General features: G+C 37.9%; 4 protein-coding genes across 5 annotated transcripts; 1 reads left to right on the top strand and 3 right to left on the bottom strand.

The window, feature by feature from the left end:
- Positions 1–129: 129 nt before the first annotated feature.
- LOC125489730 (zinc finger Y-chromosomal protein 2-like) lies at positions 130–1,660 on the bottom strand. Its single transcript, XM_048626576.1, has 4 exons — positions 1,465–1,660; positions 1,054–1,277; positions 780–921; positions 130–216 (listed from the first exon to the last, which is right to left on the bottom strand). Exons 1-4 carry the CDS (start codon positions 1,597–1,599, stop codon positions 130–132), a joined length of 588 nt encoding a protein of 195 aa, XP_048482533.1. The 5' UTR covers positions 1,600–1,660.
- Positions 1,661–2,186: 526 nt separating this feature from the next.
- LOC119693883 lies at positions 2,187–3,833 on the bottom strand. The gene is made up of 4 exons (XM_048626446.1): positions 3,598–3,833; positions 3,306–3,446; positions 2,652–2,813; positions 2,187–2,459 (listed from the first exon to the last, which is right to left on the bottom strand). Exons 1-4 carry the CDS (start codon positions 3,703–3,705, stop codon positions 2,217–2,219), a joined length of 654 nt encoding a protein of 217 aa, XP_048482403.1. The 5' UTR covers positions 3,706–3,833; the 3' UTR covers positions 2,187–2,216.
- Positions 3,834–3,966: 133 nt separating this feature from the next.
- LOC119693841 (protein Red) lies at positions 3,967–11,363 on the top strand. Of its 2 annotated transcripts, XM_048626360.1 has the most exons (13): positions 3,967–4,296; positions 4,524–4,721; positions 4,876–4,939; positions 5,057–5,131; positions 5,306–5,416; positions 5,818–5,882; positions 6,551–6,668; positions 7,170–7,241; positions 7,351–7,398; positions 7,793–7,937; positions 8,378–8,563; positions 10,606–10,772; positions 11,199–11,363. In XM_048626360.1, exons 1-13 carry the CDS (start codon positions 4,151–4,153, stop codon positions 11,265–11,267), a joined length of 1,464 nt encoding a protein of 487 aa, XP_048482317.1. In that variant the 5' UTR covers positions 3,967–4,150; the 3' UTR covers positions 11,268–11,363. The 2 variants fall into 2 exon arrangements, with proteins under 2 accessions (XP_048482317.1, XP_048482316.1); XM_048626359.1 differs by lacking the exon at positions 7,351–7,398 and having other exon boundaries at positions 3,968–4,296; positions 7,170–7,289.
- Positions 11,359–16,287, bottom strand: LOC105388160 (macrophage migration inhibitory factor). The gene is made up of 3 exons (XM_038118618.2): positions 16,039–16,287; positions 15,728–15,900; positions 11,359–11,893 (listed from the first exon to the last, which is right to left on the bottom strand). The coding sequence occupies exons 1-3, from the start codon at positions 16,144–16,146 to the stop codon at positions 11,815–11,817; spliced, it is 360 nt and encodes a 119-aa protein (XP_037974546.1). The 5' UTR covers positions 16,147–16,287; the 3' UTR covers positions 11,359–11,814.
- Between the last annotated feature and the right edge of the window lie 1,413 nt (positions 16,288–17,700).

Genomic DNA, 17,700 nt, shown 5'->3' with positions numbered 1-17,700 from the left:
AATGGATAGTCTATAGTCTCTCCATAAATATATGTTCAGTTATAGATATGACTTCTAATAATAATGATAACCATTGGTGAGATCTGGTATACTGTGAATTTTTGATATTAATAATAGCATTTATTTTGCTTACTTAAAAGAATCCCGTGACACGTGCTTCGTGCTTGTCAGCAAGTGTTTCTTATACCACGACGCCTTGTAGTAGATCTTGCACACCTGAGGATTCAAATCATTAGTTTCTAATAAAAATATGTTAGGCGGCGTATATTGCTTCTACCCGCGGTTAATGATAATGATGTGTACTTGATGAGTAATTACTCAAAAGGTCTTATTAGAATAGAATAGAATAACATTTTATTTTAGACTACGTCCATAAAACATTGTAACAAAATATAACACATAAAACAAACAAATACAAATGCAGTAAATACTTAATACTAACAAAGACTAATGTCAACATTCGATTAGTCTAGTCTAGATTATTACCTTCCATATCAAAAAAACGGTTATGGTCTCGTAATTTAACATAACAATCACGATGGCATTCATAGCCTTTTTCTTTAAAATGTATTGAAAATAAAAATAAGCTTTTTTAAGAAATCACTCCTCGAGAGAAACTCGTGGCATCCGCAACACAGTTTCTAACTACTGCGGATGCTTAGAGCACTCTTACTTATTCTCGAACAATTATTACGTAAGTGACCATAATTGTAATAAATCTGTAACATTTTATTTTTTATTATTTATTATTACTCCTTCCTTATTCTAAGTGGTGGTACCTCGCAGTAGATGCCGTCAGGGTCGAGGCGGTGCTTCTGCCGGTGCTGGTGGTACGCGCGCGCCGCCGGGAACGTGGAGTCGCAGTCCACACACTTGTAGGTTTTACACGTCAATGTGTGGGTTTTCAAGTCTGTCTCTGATCTGGAAGGTTTGTTTTGTTATTGTTTTATGCATAATATGTAATGTGGAAGACATGTATAATGTAACTCATAAACCTATTTGTAAAACATCATTTTTAGAAACCTATAAAAACATAAATAAATGTCTACTTACCCAAATTCATTTTTACACCTTTTACACACGACCACCTCATTTTTATCAGGTGCTATCACACTATGCTTATCTGTGACATGTTTCTGCATTTCCTCCAGTATTCTGCTCTCGAAGCTACACTCCTTGCACTTGTAGAACACGTAGTGTGCCTGCATGTGCTCGTGTAGCTTGGTTTGATCCGGAAATCGATATAAGCACATATCACATGTATACTGCCCTGCCTCCTGTAAATGGGATGTTCTCATGTTTATTGTATGTATTGTATTAAAACTCATCATAAGTAGTAGGTGGAAGTATGTCGTTCGTGTTAAAGCTCAGATAAGTGAATAAACATCACACATTGCACTGAATTAAAAGTACAACAAAAATATTAATACAAACATTAATAATAGATTTTCGTTCATATTCTACCTCAGAATGCGCGTCCCCCACGTGTCTATTCAGCTCCTCCTCCTCGGCGAACAGTCTCTCGCACGCGTCGCACTCGTGCACGAAGCTGAGGCTCGCCTCTCGCGCGCGCCGCAGCTCCTCGCGGTGCCAGCGCATAGCCTGCTCCGTGGATGCCCACACCTCGGTGTACTTGAGTGGAAGGGGTATAGGTGGCTTCTGTTTCAAGAGAAGAATGAGTGAATATACAATACAATACAATACAATCCTCTTTATTTGCACCAAAAAAACAGAATCAATACAAAATAAAACTTAAAAATAACAACAGTACAAAAAGGCGGCCTTATTGCTTATAGCAATCTCTACCATACAACCTTTGGATGGAAGAGAGTTATATAAATAAAAAAATAGGATTAGAGGTAGTTGTGGTGCAAGAGTATAATACACTACATAAACACTACATATACTAAATAAACAAATAAAGCAACAAAATAAATACAATATATATAATACTATATATATGAATATGTTAGTAGAGCACGGCTATTTTCATAAAAAAATTGTTTTATGGCATTTGTTGTTACCCGGAACTCAATGGGTTGAGGTTCAAATGAATGTGTGATCCATATACTCCTATTATCTTATTAAGGGTTTACAGAAAGCGCTGATGGCAACAGAGTTTTATACCTATGTGTACTTGTACGTGTACTTCAGTTTTGCTCAAAAATAATAAAATGTACAGACGAATTGTGAAGCTGCTCCTTTTTTGAAGACAATTAATAATAAGGGCTATGACTTACCTTTACCTTTACATTTCCTTTACGAATTTGTTTTCTTTTTGTATTCTTTGGTTTTTTAATAGATTTCTTAGTCTTCAAGGGACTCAGGGCTGTAGCTTTCACAATGAGAGGTACGTCATCATCGGAATCATCATTCAAGCATGTGTTGTCATAATGGGTAGAATTCTCATCAAAAGTATCTTCTATTTTAATGACATCCAAGTTTATATTAGTCTGTATCTAAAAGAAGAATTTTTATTCTTAATTAACAGGTACTTCTAAAATTAAAATATGTCATTTCTGTATCATCATCATCATCAGCTAACATCTGCACTGCCAGATATCCTAAGTAGTAACTGTTTTATTCTATGTATATTTACATTGTGTAATAATGATTACACATGTTGTTGTTGATATAAACACATATAATACCTCTGGTTCTAACGGTTCCACAGTTAATTTCACATCTAATTCATCAATGTTTTGTTCAATTTTAGGTGGTTCCTCCAACATAGTTCCTATCACAGAAACAGGGGATATGTCTATAATGTCTGCTGTTGTTATTTGTAGCCTTGATTCTGATTTTGGAAGATCCTGAAGAACAAGAAATGCAAATTAAAATAACACATTTTACGAAATATACAAAATTACAGTAACAAAGAATTATAATAACATAAGGTTTCAGTGCTCTCTCTAGCTCTAGATCCTACGTAGCCAATGCATTTTTGATTGTGTATTGTGTCTGATTTCCCATCAAACAACAAACAGGTTATTTACTTGCTACAGATGGCTTTAAGGTGTATAATAGTTAAAGAAGTTTAGGGAATCAGGGGACACAAATAAGTCTTCATAAAAAGTGTATCTTACCGGAGCGGTGGTAGCTCAGTCGGGTAAGCGTCCGCTTCTCACGCAAGAGATGCGGGTTCGAATCCCGGCGCTGACATGTACCAATGAGTTCTTTTAACTTAAGTACAAACCAAACTTAGGAAGGCAGTTTAGACCTTGGGGATATGCACAAAGGTTCCACTCGAGAGAGCCAGGTGCAGGTACTTACACCCCCACAGAGAATAGAATAGTGTATCTTACCCCTGTAGGATACTCCAAAAACATTTTGAGTGTGTGTGCACATTTCTGTGCTGTTTTTATAAATTTCTTTATATTCATAATTTTCCTCTGACACTCCCAACATAGTTTCAGTAAGTTTTCCGTTTGTAGATGATGTATGTACTGAAAAAAATACAGATGGAATCCATGTAACATATTGAAAATAGAGGCATGTTCTATAGCTGAATTATTTTTGGTTTTATTTAGCTGATTAGTACGGATTAAAATTTTGACAATATACCTAATCAGACATTTATTAAACTGTATTACTTACTTCTTTAATATCTTCTTTAAAACCTGGGTAAACAGTAAGATAGGAAGATGTGTCCAATGGCAGTAAATATCTATCATGTGAAAGGCAAAATATGCAAGACTGATTCATAACGAATATTGTATTGATTTAAATAATCACGAGTACATTAAAGTATGTACAGTAATATTAAAAATCTTGTAAAATTCATGAAAGTAGGGTGTACAAAATTCACCAAAACATTAGGTACTGAAAAAAAAGTTTTGATTTTGACGTTTTGTCAGGGCAGCCAACCTCACCACACTTACAGAAATTCAGAATAATATTAGCGCGGCATGGCTGCTGTTCACAGGTTATTTTTTTCTCGCTGTATAGCGTCACTTTTCTGCTCTGTGTTTATTTCGTCTGTAAAAAAATTAGTAACATTGTTGTAAAATGGGTTTATTTATCAAAAAATTTCATCTAATTAGCTAATTTACTGCACATTTCCGTACAGTTTTTAATCAAAAAGCAGTGCTAGTGATTGTAAATTAACAATCTAATCTTTTCAATCAGTGGTGTGCTCCTCATCACCACAATGGATGACCATAGAAGTGTGGAGGACACTCCTGTGTCCCAGAGGCTGACTAATGACGACTTCAGGAAGCTGCTGATGACCCCGCGGTCCACGCCGGGCGGCGCGCACCCAGCCGGCTCCGTTCGGGAGGCTATGGCCAATTCTGGGTATGATTTTGTAACCTTCCTGTTTAATAACATTACCTTACCTTTCAAGTTACCCTAACTACAGATTACAGATGCAGTGGTATTTAAAGTAGAATGAAGCAAGCTCTGCTGAACGTGTTAAACATGTAGAATGTTGAGTTTAAGAGTCATGACAAGCTTTTAAATTTTAGTAAGCTTGTAGTAGGTCCAAAACCTAGGCATTTTTATTATATTTGTAATGTTTACAGGTCTATGCCACCGCCAGCCGAGAACAAGAGTGAGCTACGTCGTAAGAAGAAGTCTTACTATGCTGCTCTCAAGAAACAAGAGGACACCAAGCTTGCTGAACTAGCTGAGAAATACAGAGACCGAGCTCGGGAGAGAAGAGACGGCACCAATGACATTATACCTTCTGACCCAACCAGCACTACTGGTAGCGCTTACAGGTTTGTAAAGTTCTCACTATAATAACCATTTTAAACAATGGAAGGAATGGGAATAAATGACTAAGCTAATGACTAAGGTGTGCATGTGGATGTTTGTGTAATGGTTGAGTCCTTATTAGTTGATAGTAATGCTACTTTATGTAATGTATTTCAGAGCTGTAGCACCAGATGTAAAATCAGGGATGGATGCCAAAGAAAGGAGAAGACAACTCATTCAGGTAAATAATAATTATAAAGAAAATAAGAGTCCATTTTATAAAACTTAGGTTTTTAACACACTGAACTTTATTGCATAGAAAAAACACATTTATCAATATTTTATACATTACTTACAGGAATCCAAATATCTTGGAGGAGACATGGAGCACACTCACTTGGTGAAAGGTCTGGATTATGCCTTACTGCAGAAAGTAAGTTATTCAATTCTATTGTTTTACTTATTTTATTTTTTAGCTTAGAATAGTTCACTGGAATCATTTTATATTCATCATCACCAAATAATTATCAGCATGTCACTCCTTTTGGTACTGGATACTCCTATCATTCACTCCTGTAACTCAATCATATCCCCTCCTACTCCGCAGGTGAGGTCGGAGATCCAGGTGCGAGAGACAGAGCAAGAAGCAGAGATGGAGCGCCTCGTCACTCTGCCCGTGGAGCCCGTCAAGGAGAAGGAGAAGAAAGAAGTGCCCGTGGTATGTCAGCATCTTCTTACTGTGTTGATGACTAACACAATAGCTTGGGTAGGGTTGGTCTCCGTGGTGAAAGGATAGGGTTGATAGATTAGAGTAATTTGCAGACTGAGGAAGTGGTGATACATCACTCAAGGAGGCTTCTTCTCCCCTTGGTCTTAACAATCAGGAATGTCAGTAAACAATCCATAGATTAAAGGACCTAGACTTTAACAGTATTATTTATGGTCTTGGAACTAATAGCAAGAGCCGGAACATAAGGAAAACATAGAAGAGGCAATCATCCACATCTGTACATGGGATTATACTTGATTATAGCAAAGACTTTTCAATACTCCACTCTATTACTTAGTTATTTATTATGTTTTTTTGTCATGTGCTTCATGATTTCATTAATTTTACAGGAAGAAGAGATGCAATTCAAAACCACGATGGGCAAAGAAATTTTTAACTTGGTAATGGAACAAAAGTAAGTAAAAACTTTTTTTTAAACATGAGACATAAACGCACATACTGCTATTTCAGATGGGCTGATAGGTTTTTGTAAATTTAAATTCCACAAATACTGACATACCATACCACTTTTCCACAAATATTTTAAAGTTATATCTTCGTTTCCCGCGTAATTAAGTAATATAGCTTTCTGTAAAAGTGATATAGTATGCCGCAAGTTGGTTACTCAGCTCTTAAAAGTTTGAAATCACTGAAACCCAAACAAATCCCAGTAAATAGCCTATATCCAATAACCAACCGAAGTGTGAAAACCCCTGAAAGATCAAGGAGGAAGTGTGAAGAGAAGAAAACTAACTTGGCAGGAACGATTGTCCGGCTGAGCAGATGCGTTTGACCTCTTCGATTTTCCACCCGTTCTCCTCTGAAATAGCAATAGGCCCGCTCCCTATTATATTGGGACTGGTGAAAAGTGGGTGCAAGGGAGTACATTAGTACAAGGCGTGAGTGTGTGTGTAAAACAAACACACATATAGCTATTATACGTACTCCATGTTATGCGTATTTACCTTATACTTATACAGGATGTCGCAAAAGTGGTTGTAGTAAGCCGAAAGTCCTTCAAGTTATAGGCGCAAAAACACAACAAGATGTCTCAACTGTTAACCCCTCGCCCCTCACCCTTAGGAACAAGAAGGTGGTCCGCAACGAGCTGTTCGCGCCGGGGCGCATGGCGTACGTGGTGCCGCTGGACGACGAGGCCGGCGGCGACGCGGACATCCCCACCACGCTCACGCGCAGCAAGGTACTGGCGTTACAAAACCTGTGACCCATCTCATTCAAGAAACTTTCACTGTAAGAGATTGATCTGACGCGCCGGGCTAATTAGCAAGAGAGTGCTCTGTATGTCGAAACTCACTCTGATCGACAGGCCCAACCGCTCAAAAAAATGGCATCCTCGCGCTGGCCCGAAGATCTCATATATCTGTCATAATTTGTTTAAATTAGGGCCAGTGTGTCTTCCTTTTGAATTCATAGCTCTGACTTTGTTTTGTTTAGACAGTGACAGCGGCAGTGTCAGATGCTTATGCCCATGGTATTTTACCATGGGCATAAGTATCTGACACTGCCTGATTAAGTATATGATACATATGCTTATGCCTGGTAAACACTGGTAAATAAAGTTTTTTTCCCTTGAAAGGTAAGTGTGGCCCAACCACGCGCTCTTTTCAGGGCTCTGTAGCGCGCCAGTTACATATAGGTTTAAATTTGTGTTATCGCCCTTACATGATGTTTATTCCCCCAGGCGGACGTCCCGGCGGCCGAGGAGCGCAGCGCGGGGCTCGGCGACCGCGTGCTTCTTGACAAGCTGCAGCAGATCTTCTCCTACCTCAGCCACCCCAAGCGCCGCGCCAAGAAGAACAAGGTACACACACACACACACACACACACACACACACACACACACACACACACAGCTGCAGCAGATCTTCTCCTACCTCAGCCACCCCAAGCGACGCGCCAAGAAGAACAAGGTACACACACACACACACACACACACAGCTGTAGCAGATCTTCTCCTACCTCAGCCACCCCAAGCGACGCGCCAAGAAGAACAAGGTGACACTAAACTTGTTGTTAGCTGAAGGCATTAACTAAAGCTGCGGCCACTAACGGGGCATTACACTTACGGGGCATACAAGGTAGCTTGTAGGTACTTTACATTTCGAAGAAATCAATGGCACATTTCAGAGACTGGATTTGAACCTGCGTCTCTGGCGAGACAAGCGGGTGCTTTCCCGATTTTGCTCCGCATTACAATGGACTTATTTTTTATCTGTTGTCTTCCATAACCAATTCAATACAAACAATCTTAACTTTTTACAATACTAGTGTACATTAACATAACATATTTTCCTTATTTCCCAGGACAAGCCTCTCGAAAAACGTCCCAACGACGAGTCGATCTACGGCGCTATAGGCGAGTACCAGCCGGGCGAGGCGCGGGCGGCGCGCGACGAGCGGCCCCGCGCCGGCTACTTCGACAAGCCCGCCGAGCTGGACCCGCCTGACGGTGGGTATTGTGTGTCTATGGTTGTACATAAAAAGAGGGCCTTCTGCGGTCGTTTAATACGCGTTCCATCAATCACACCGCTGTATTTATGGCGAATCGCTATATATTACGATTTACGATACGTTCGTTATCTACGTCGATAACGAATCCGTTTCGCGGCAGCTGGTTGTAGAAGATATTATAGTTCCCCAATATTTTAAACGCCGACGAATGTGGCGACGACTTTAGAGCGCTTTATGTCGCTCAGTATATAGTTCACTTTTATAGCATTCCAATGCAGCAACAAAATTACCTATACATAATAATTTAACCTACTAATATACTGTGACTACTACTAACCTACTATAAACTACTGTGTTATGGAAATCTCGCCACAATGTCATCGTTATTCCTTGTCTCTTTTAAATCAATAATACATATTATTATTCTCCTCTCCCCAGCGCCGACGCCGCGCCGCCCGGCCGCCGACACCAAGTCAGCCCTCCTTCTCTCCCGCCTCGCCGCGGCGCCCGAGGGCTATGCCGAGTGCTACCCGGGCCTGCGCGAGATGGACGACGCCATCGACGACTCCGACGACGACCCCGACTACACCAAGATGGACGCCGGCAACAAGAAGGGGCCCATCGGTGAGTGTAGTGCGGCCGATCTAGTGACTTATCCGGTATATAATCCGGCAATAATACTATAGCTCGACAACTTCGTGCGCGACCCTCCTTGCGGGGTGAAAGACGTGGGAGGGACGAGGTAACCAAGGTGACAGCGGGTAGCGGGTGGTGTGGCGGGGAAGGGCAACGCGTGCATTGCACGTCATTATTACGGCAGTCTCGGCCGCGCAGCCGAGGCGGCCACATGTGTTGTAGAATCTGTCATAATTTGAGTACGACGCACATGAGACCACTGATCCTGAGACCATTAGTCTCAAGATCTGTGTTGAGGCCAGAACCTCCACAATCTTTGAAATATTTATCCTCTTAATTTTTACAATCATATTATTATTATCTATGATTCGCCAATAAAATAACGTCAAAACCACAAATCGTATAATTTCGCAAATAGATTAAGGGCGGATTCGGCCAACGTCGAGTAACTTTTTACTCACGAGTAAAGTACCAGTTACTCGCGAGTAAGCAGATTTTGCATTCTACCAAACCTGAAACCAAGATAACTAGCTTATCCCAAGAATAAAATGTTATACCGCCAAAATTGACCGTGTAACGAGCTTATCCGAGAGTAATTTTGTAATGGCGGCAGCACATCAGCTGATTAGAAAACCGTCATAATGACATATAAACACATCTGTCAAAACATAAACAAAAGTACGTTAAAAGGCAAAGTCTCAGAATAACAACAGCGAATAAAATATTAAAACATAAACAATTTCATACTTTTATAATCCATTCAAACTAAGTTGGCATGTCATTTCTATTGCATGCTTTGAAACGCAGCTATTTTTATTTTAGTTGCATTACAGTTTCGTTCCTCGTTCATTCAATTTAATCATGGTATAACTTGGTAGAATGCAAATGTACTTATCCTAGATATTTACTCGCGTATAATTTTAATTCCGGTATAGTTATTCTCGTGTAACGTGATGTTTGGACGAATCCACCCTAAATCGCATTATCCTTATCCTTACTATATAATATTATAAATGCGAAAGTAACTGTGTCTGTTACTCTTTCACGCCAAAACTAGTGAACGGATTTGAATGAAATTTGGTATACATACGGTCCAGACCGTGGGAAAAAACATAGGCTACTTTTTATCCCGGAATTCCCACGGGAAAACTTTTTAAGGCGAAGCGAAGCGCGCGGGAACAGCTAGTAAAACTATATAATCTTCGGAGATTTTCTGTATAACTGTGTGTCGAATCAGCCCTGAGTCTAATGAGTAAGCCTATTACACGACAGACTAAATGAATAAGATGATGAAGATGACGATGACGACGACAACTTGACATGGATAACATAAAATACTTTAACATAAATAAATACAAATACTCTGCCTATTAGTCTGTCCTCAACTACCAACAATACTTTAAATTAATAAATAATAAAACTAGTTTAAAGAACCTTTTTATTGATCAACATAATTTACTTCTTACATTACGTCACAAATAGTGACAAGTCATCGCGAGATTTATCCGGGCACACTTTTCTCCGTGTGTACTATGTGTTCAAAAATGTCGTGCTACCTCGCCCCCGCCACTTCTTTCACCCCGCAAGGAGGGTCGCGCACGAAGTTGTCAAGCTATAAAAGATAAGTAACTAGACTAAATAGGTACTTGACTCAACTAGTCCGGCGACAAATCTAGTGACTGCGACGACGACCCCGACTACACCAAGATGGACGCCGGCAACAAGAAGGGGCCCATCGGTGAGTGACTAGTCTGCTAGATTGTAGCAAGGAGTCTAGAGGCAAGTCTAGCGACTAATCCGGTATAAAATCCAGAAAATCATACTAAAATGAATGATAAAGGATAAGTAACTAGACTAAATAGGTACGTGATAGGTAGTAAGTACGTGACTTGTCCGACAACAAATCTAGTCACTAATCCGGCAAATATATACAAATATTACGTTATTCATCAACATGTCCAAGTACTTCTGTATACCTTCTTTCTTATGAATAAATGAATTCTAATTCACGACACGTCTCCATTCCTCAGGGCGTTGGGACTTCGACACCCAGGAAGAGTACTCGGCGTACATGAGCAGCAAGGAGGCCCTGCCCAAGGCCGCCTTCCAGTACGGGGTGAAGACGCAGGACGGACGCAAGACAAGGAAGACCAAGGACAAGAGCGAGAAGGCTGAACTCGACCGCGAGTGGCAACAGGTATGAAAGAGATAGGGATACAGTAAAACTATTAAGTCCTGGAAACGGAAATGGATCCTAACTAATTGTTAAAGACATACGGTCTTTAACAATTAGATTTTATCGATCTATTTTATTGATTTAAGGACAAATTTGTTTAAAGGCCAATATCAATCGGTATTTTATTTTTAAAACTTAAGAAAAATTTAAGAAAATAATCGTCAATGATAAAAAAGTATTTGTAAAATCGCAGTCTTTATTGTCATGACTTTATAGTTGGACAACTAAAGGCCTGTGATATTGTTATGTTCGGAGCCCGGATTCGAAAAAAATACACTTCTATATAAGTGGTTCACGGTCATGGTGAGCGCCCCTGTCGGTAACGTGAGAAACTGATAATACGCATACAAATTGGAAAATAAAAAGTATCCATTTCTGTGTTTTCAGATCCAGAACATCATACACAAAAGAAAAACACCTCGAGAGGAAGGCAACTACAAAAAACCGAAGTATTAATGTGTTTTTTTTTTAAATATTGGTATATCTTTAAGATATGATGTTGATGATTGTATATAATTTAAGGATTCTGTAATAATAAGTTCTGAAAAACTATAATATTTCTTTATTTTCTAATAAAATGCATACAGGAACTACAAATTACATAAGTCTGTGTAATGTGTGTAAGTATAAAAATAGATTTTTGCCTAATACCTAACTAGATACATTACTAGCCAGTCATCAATTCTGTACTTATATAAAAAAGAACAAATCTTGCTTAGCGACTAAGAATAGAATTTGTAAAAAAATGATAGATTATAAGACATGAATGACACCAATTCTAATTCAACTCATAACTATTTCTCAGTTCCAAAATGTATTATTGGACTCATAAAATATTGCCATATCACATTATGTGATAAAGATTATTGATTAAGTATAGGTACAATTTAAAAAACACAACTTATCAAAAAGGAAAGGTGCTAATTTGGCCGCCGACAGCATGAGCTTGCAACATGTGACATTTTGCAATATCACTACCAATTGGCACTTTTTGAAAGAAAGCTTATCCAAAGATGGAGTGGAATGTGGTTCCCTTGAAGCCGACATTACCAGTGGGCTCGTCCTGGAACGTTATGTACATCCTGCAACAGAGATAGAACGATATCAATCATTTAGGGCAAGAGCACACGATGCGTTGCGGCGGCGGTGCGGCGCCGGAGCGGTGTCGCTGCGGCGTTTTACATAGAATTATCTGTGGCATGCACACGATGCGCTCCGGCACCGCACCGGACTTGCAACCACCAAGACTTGGGGCCCGGCCACAACATTGCGTTGCTACGCCGCATCGCAAAAATCTGCGACAGTAATCAAGCATTTCTATTGGCCAGGCCACAACACTGCGTTGCGACGTCGCATCGCAAAAATCTGCGACAGTAATCAAGCATTTCTATGGGCCCGGCCACAACACTTGAGTCAACAGCCCGGTCGCAACGCAGTGTTGTGGCCGGGCCCATGGGGGGTGAATGCGTTGCGATGTCGTAGCGGCACCGCTCAGTTGTGTTGCGTCACAAGGAAGTAGGGATGTCGAAATAATATCGATGTATCGATATATCGATATATTTTTATAAATCTATCGATATTTTACGACGATATATTGTAAAACGATATATCGATGTATCGATATAAATAATCAAGTATCGAAAACATATCAAAATCGATATATTTTTCATTAACAATACCCTTTTGTTTGCGTCACAACGCAATGCGGCGATGCTAGCTCGCAACCGTGTACCGAGCGAGAGTGTAAAGGGGTCATTACACATGTCAATACACGACACTGGCACAAAGTGAAAATAGTATTTTTTAATAATAAAGGAATTTGATTTCGCAAGGATTTATTCCTATTAAGCTACCGATATATCGATATTTTTTATTCGATATATCGATTTCAGTAACGATATAAAAGAAAATATCGAAATATCGATATTTTTTTGCACTTTCGACATCCCTATAAGGAAGGCCACTGCTGTCCAACGCTGCTACTTTGTAAAATATAGCATGATCCACATGACAGCTGTCAAATCCATTATGTGTTATTTGTCATTTGATAGCTTTTAAAACCAACTTTATTTATACTCTGTCCATTATATTATTGGTTTCTTGAGAGTTCCTTCATAGGGCTCATGTTAGTCATGCTTAACGTGACCATTTATTTTTTTTGTCAAAGCGGGACACCTGCGGAATTTCATATCCCTCAAAGATACATATTATCTATATATTATCTTTCTTTCTTATCTTTTCGCTCAGTTTGCTCAGTGCATCAATTGAAAGTTCAATCCCTACGATGAAAAAGTGAAATGTGAAAGAGATGCATGAATGGTGAATGGTGAATGACCATTTTTTTATATTAATCTAATAATCTTGTAAAGTTGGTATATTTAGAATACCTAAGTAGGTAGGTACTTACTATGTTTTTTATAAATATAAATAGTACGCTACGCAATAGTACACTACATAAATCCGAATTACTTCTTTACGAATATGAAAATAACGATTTTTAAATTATAAATTTCTTAGTTCTAGTAAATTTTAAATTTCCGAATAACGAAAAGTTGTTAAACGAAATTTCAAAAACAACAGATTTATTAAAATTACCAAAGTACATTTTTCGAATGTTATAATTTCGATGTTTTAAATGTACGATTTTTTATTATATCGAATTGTTTAAATAACGAATCCCGAAGTTTTAATATTCCGAAAACACAAATACCCGAATGTACCTTATTTAACAATTTAATATTTTTTTTGCTCCGCTCCGCTTCGCTGCGCTCCGCTTCGTTTTTCGACATCTATGTGCACCTAAACGCTCCCTCCCGCTTTGCTCGTCGTCGCACCTATCTTTAGGTTTAGGTCCTAAGGTTTTTAAGGTTAAACACCGTAAAAATCCGAGCAATCGTTTTGCTTTGTTGTGTAACTTAACAACAAATACTACAAATAGTTTTCTATTTAACAATATTTTTACTCTATATTTGAAACGCACCGCTTTTTTTTCGATATCTAATTGCACCTAACACACTCCTCCTCGCTTTGATCGTTGTCGCACCTATCTGTAGGTTTTGATTCTAAAGTTTTTGAAACGTTCATTTAATTTTAGACAAAATCACGAATTATCCTATTTTAGGTCCGGATTTGATATTTTCGTGATAATTTGATCATAATAAATCTGTATTTTATTTTTCGTATACTAAAGTAATCGTATTTTTTTACGTTCGTGTATTTAACAATCGTAATAACAAACCTTCGTGATTATTATATCTATTCGATTTTTATAAATCGATATTTAAAAAATCGTTATTGCAATATTTTGTAAATTAAGTACATATTCGGTGTTTCAAATTCGGAAAAAAGTTTTTGGAATTTTTGTGTGTTCTCATACCAGATTAATTTAAAGTTTTTATCAATAGTGTATCTTATCTTATTTTCACATTCATAAAAGTTAATACAGATTACTTTTTTGGAAAACATGTACTCCCACGCATTTCTTCTTTGTTAGGAATCGGTAGGTGAGCGAAATAAATTTATATACACGATAGAGCAAGAGCGAGTCAATGATCGTCACTGAACGAAGTTACTCGCGGAGTCGCGGTGGAACTCGGACTCATATGCTATCTGTCTCCCTTTAGTCTATGTGAGTAAATGATAAGAAGGTAAATAGTTGTCTCAAGTGATTAAAATAAAGAAAGGAAATGTGGGATGAAGTTACAAAATGTAGGTAATTAAATTATCATTTGGTCTGTTTAAGAAAGCGGGACATTTTTGCCCTCGCGGGGGACAGCGGGACGCACAGCTTGAAAGCGGGACTGTCCCGCCCAAAGCGGGACGTATGGTCACGTTAGTCATGCTATATTTCAACTTAAAAAAGGAGGGGGTTCTAAATTCGTCGGGATCTTTTTTAGATCAAGCAGTTTCATATTATGAGCTACTGACGAATGACAGTCAGCAAGAACTTTTCTTTATCAAGAGTACTTCTTGTATCAATTAAATATTCTTCATCACATTTGGTTGACAATGTAAGGGATATAGGTATTCATATTATTTATATTATACAAGAGTAGGGGGTAGGGGGGCAGGTATTGAAGTTAACAATACATTAGTAATTTAATGTGAAAATATGCCAACAACTGTACACTACAAAACCAGCATAATACATGTAAGTACTATATTTAAAACTGCTGAGTAATTACTTGATAAGCACATAATGACATAGCAACACCCTAATGATGTCACTTTAGACTATCTATTTACCTAGCTATTTAAAAAATATATTTAAAAAAGTGGATGGCCACAGCTACATATAAATATAACTCAGCCTCCCCATCTCAGGTTTGCTATAGAAATAGAATAACAAATATGTAGGTACTTATAGACATATATCACCTCAATATCATAATGTAAGGTCAAAGATGATATCTTTGACATTTAGAGGTCAGTTATGTTGGTTATAAATGATTGGTGATTGATGGCATACAACAGATAGGTAGCTGCTATAATTTAAGTTTCCCAACTGTGGTAGAAAGTGTATGGAGTATAAGAGATAGCATTGCATTTAATACTGAAAAGCAATAGTGACATTGGTATTGCTTATGAGTGCAAATAAATCCAATTATGAATGCACATTTAGGTTTACCAGGGTTTGTGCAACAAATGATATTTATATAACATCCAGTCATCAATGTTGTAAAGGAAGATTATAAACTCTTTTTTTGAAAAAGTGTTAATTATATAACTTACTCATTTTCAATCATTTATGATTGAAAATGAGTAGGTTATACCCTGATTGACCCTGAAATCCTGAGATATCAGAGACAAATATAAATCTATTGTGTTTTGTTTACCAATGGGTCACTGAGACAGGGAGGTGGTTAAAAATATTTTTTCTTTCCACCTACAATATGAGTTATTGTGCTATGACTCACCTGTCATTGGATATTCCTAGTTCTTTTTCCACAAGTTCAAAAAGTGCTTTGGCATGTTTCTTGTTTTGTTCAACGCCGAGAGATCCTATCGACATGAGATTAGCTATGGCACATGGCTCTGTGGACCCTCCGAAACTCATGATAGTATCTGGTATTACAGATACCACACAGTACTGTAAAAAACGTAATATTAAATTATTTCAATTAATATTATAAAAACTTAGGTATCTATGTATACCCTTAAACAGTATTGGATGAACGATTTCGGATTAGGAAATAAAAACAGGTTATTCTAAGTTTTTTCAACTTACAGCTTCAGGTTTTCCTAGTGCCTTTGCGAGGACCGGTATTGCTTTTGTAACAAAATCCTGAGGGACTTTCGACTTCGACAAATTGGTTTCAATTCTGAAGTGCGGCATCTTCACTTATTTAGGAACCGCTGTGTTGTGCAGCAAATACAACCTATTTTATTAGAAAAAATAAAAAGATTAGGGCACCGGCAAATCGTGCAAAATAAAATAATCTGAAACTGAAACTGAACTGAAATGAAAATAATCCAGAATATTGTCAATTTTGACAACAGAAACGGAAACTTTTTAAGTTTGGTCTGTGATTGTATCTTCATTCCCGTTGATTTTTGACTGTAGGAACGTAAGGTAAAGGCGCCGACACACTAGCGGACATGGCTTAAGGACGCGGCTGTCAGCCGCGACCGATAAGTGTGCACGGTCTTTTGAGACAGTTCGTGCCAGATCACTCTCAGACACTTGAAAGCTGAAGGTCAGCCCAAGGTTACGTCCGCGACTTACCTACGTCCGATAGTTTAAACAGTGTAGTGTAACTTCCTTACCTAGGGGCCGTCCATTAATCACGTGAGGTCGTTTTTCTAATTTTTTGACCCCCCCTCCTGATATTTGGTGAGGTTTGGGACCAACCCCCCCTCCCCCCCTGGATCACGTGTATTTTTTGGAAGTCTATGTAAAGGCAATTCTTGACTAGAAAAAAAAATAGGTCATACTACAAATCGTTAAAATTTTTGCGCCGTCCAAAATATCGGTTCATAAATACTTAATTTTTGACAAAAAATTAATACACGTGATGTCTAACGAGAACCCCCCCTCCCCCCTCGTGATGTTTCCTCGTGAGGTTTTCAGTACCCCTCCCCCCCCTTTGAGCCTCACGTGATTAATGGACGGCCCCCTAGATATACAGGGTTATTGGCAAGTAGACCTGATCCTTTCAGGAGGTGATAGAGGAAGGCATTTCCAGTCGATTGAACCCAATAATGCATTATCCGAAACTTAACCATTTCTAAGATATTTAATATTTAAGGTTTTTTAAATTTTTTGCCAAAATGTTATGCTTAAAACCGAAAATAAAAACAACTAGCCATATTTCAAAATTATTTTTTGTTGTTTTGCATAAGTAACACCTTAATAAACTAATGAAAATAATCAAATGTGCATTATTCGTCTTAAATTAGACACAATACCTCAAAATAGTTAAACATTTTAAAAAAATATTCAAAACGCAAAAACAAATAAATTCAATTAAAAAAGAATTTCATATGACATTTTTTTGTGCACTTCAGCTTTCAAACAAGATAATTCAATATCAAATCGATCAAGGTATCACCAACATATGGCTAAAACAACCAGAGAAAGCGGAGAAAACTCAACAGGGGTTTCCATACTAAAGTCAATAGGACTGAAAACAATCACACTTTTTACCTTTAAATTGGGCTAATTTTGTTAGTTTTCCTGCTGGTTGTTTTGGCCATATCTTGGTGATACCAAAATCGATTTGATATTGAAATATCTTATTTGAAAGCTTATTAGCTGACCATATTTTTAAGCTCAAGTGCACAAAAAAATGTCATATGAAATTCTTTTTTAATTGAATTTATTTGTTTTTGCGTTTTGAATATTTTTTTCAAATGTGTATCTATTTTGAGGTATTGTGTCTAATTTAAG

Source organism: Plutella xylostella, chromosome 16, assembly GCF_932276165.1.
Source record: "Plutella xylostella chromosome 16, ilPluXylo3.1, whole genome shotgun sequence".
In the NCBI taxonomy this organism is placed as follows: Eukaryota; Metazoa; Arthropoda; class Insecta; order Lepidoptera; family Plutellidae; genus Plutella; species Plutella xylostella.
This window is presented reverse-complemented; position numbering and strand designations above follow the sequence as displayed.

Coding starts and splice junctions, on each gene's coding strand:
- LOC105388160 (XM_038118618.2), bottom strand. CDS start 16,146: ATGCCGCACTTCAGAATTGAAACCAATTTGTCGAAGTCGAAAGTCCCT. Junction 15,901..16,038: donor CACTAGGAAAACCTGAAGCT/GTAAGTTGAAAA, acceptor CGTTTTTTACAG/TACTGTGTGGTATCTGTAAT. Junction 11,894..15,727: donor CTAGGAATATCCAATGACAG/GTGAGTCATAGC, acceptor TCTCTGTTGCAG/GATGTACATAACGTTCCAGG.
- LOC119693841 (XM_048626360.1), top strand. CDS start 4,151: ATGGATGACCATAGAAGTGTGGAGGACACTCCTGTGTCCCAGAGGCTG. Junction 4,940..5,056: donor GGAGAAGACAACTCATTCAG/GTAAATAATAAT, acceptor CATTACTTACAG/GAATCCAAATATCTTGGAGG. Junction 7,242..7,350: donor TTCTTGACAAGCTGCAGCAG/ATCTTCTCCTAC, acceptor CAGCTGCAGCAG/ATCTTCTCCTACCTCAGCCA.
- LOC119693883 (XM_048626446.1), bottom strand. CDS start 3,705: ATGAATCAGTCTTGCATATTTTGCCTTTCACATGATAGATATTTACTG. Junction 3,447..3,597: donor TTAAAGAAGATATTAAAGAA/GTAAGTAATACA, acceptor TATTTTTTTCAG/TACATACATCATCTACAAAC. Junction 2,460..2,651: donor TGGAACCGTTAGAACCAGAG/GTATTATATGTG, acceptor TTCTTCTTTTAG/ATACAGACTAATATAAACTT.
- LOC125489730 (XM_048626576.1), bottom strand. CDS start 1,599: ATGCGCTGGCACCGCGAGGAGCTGCGGCGCGCGCGAGAGGCGAGCCTC. Junction 922..1,053: donor AGGTGTAAAAATGAATTTGG/GTAAGTAGACAT, acceptor CAAACCTTCCAG/ATCAGAGACAGACTTGAAAA. Junction 217..779: donor CTGACGGCATCTACTGCGAG/GTACCACCACTT, acceptor TTGAATCCTCAG/GTGTGCAAGATCTACTACAA.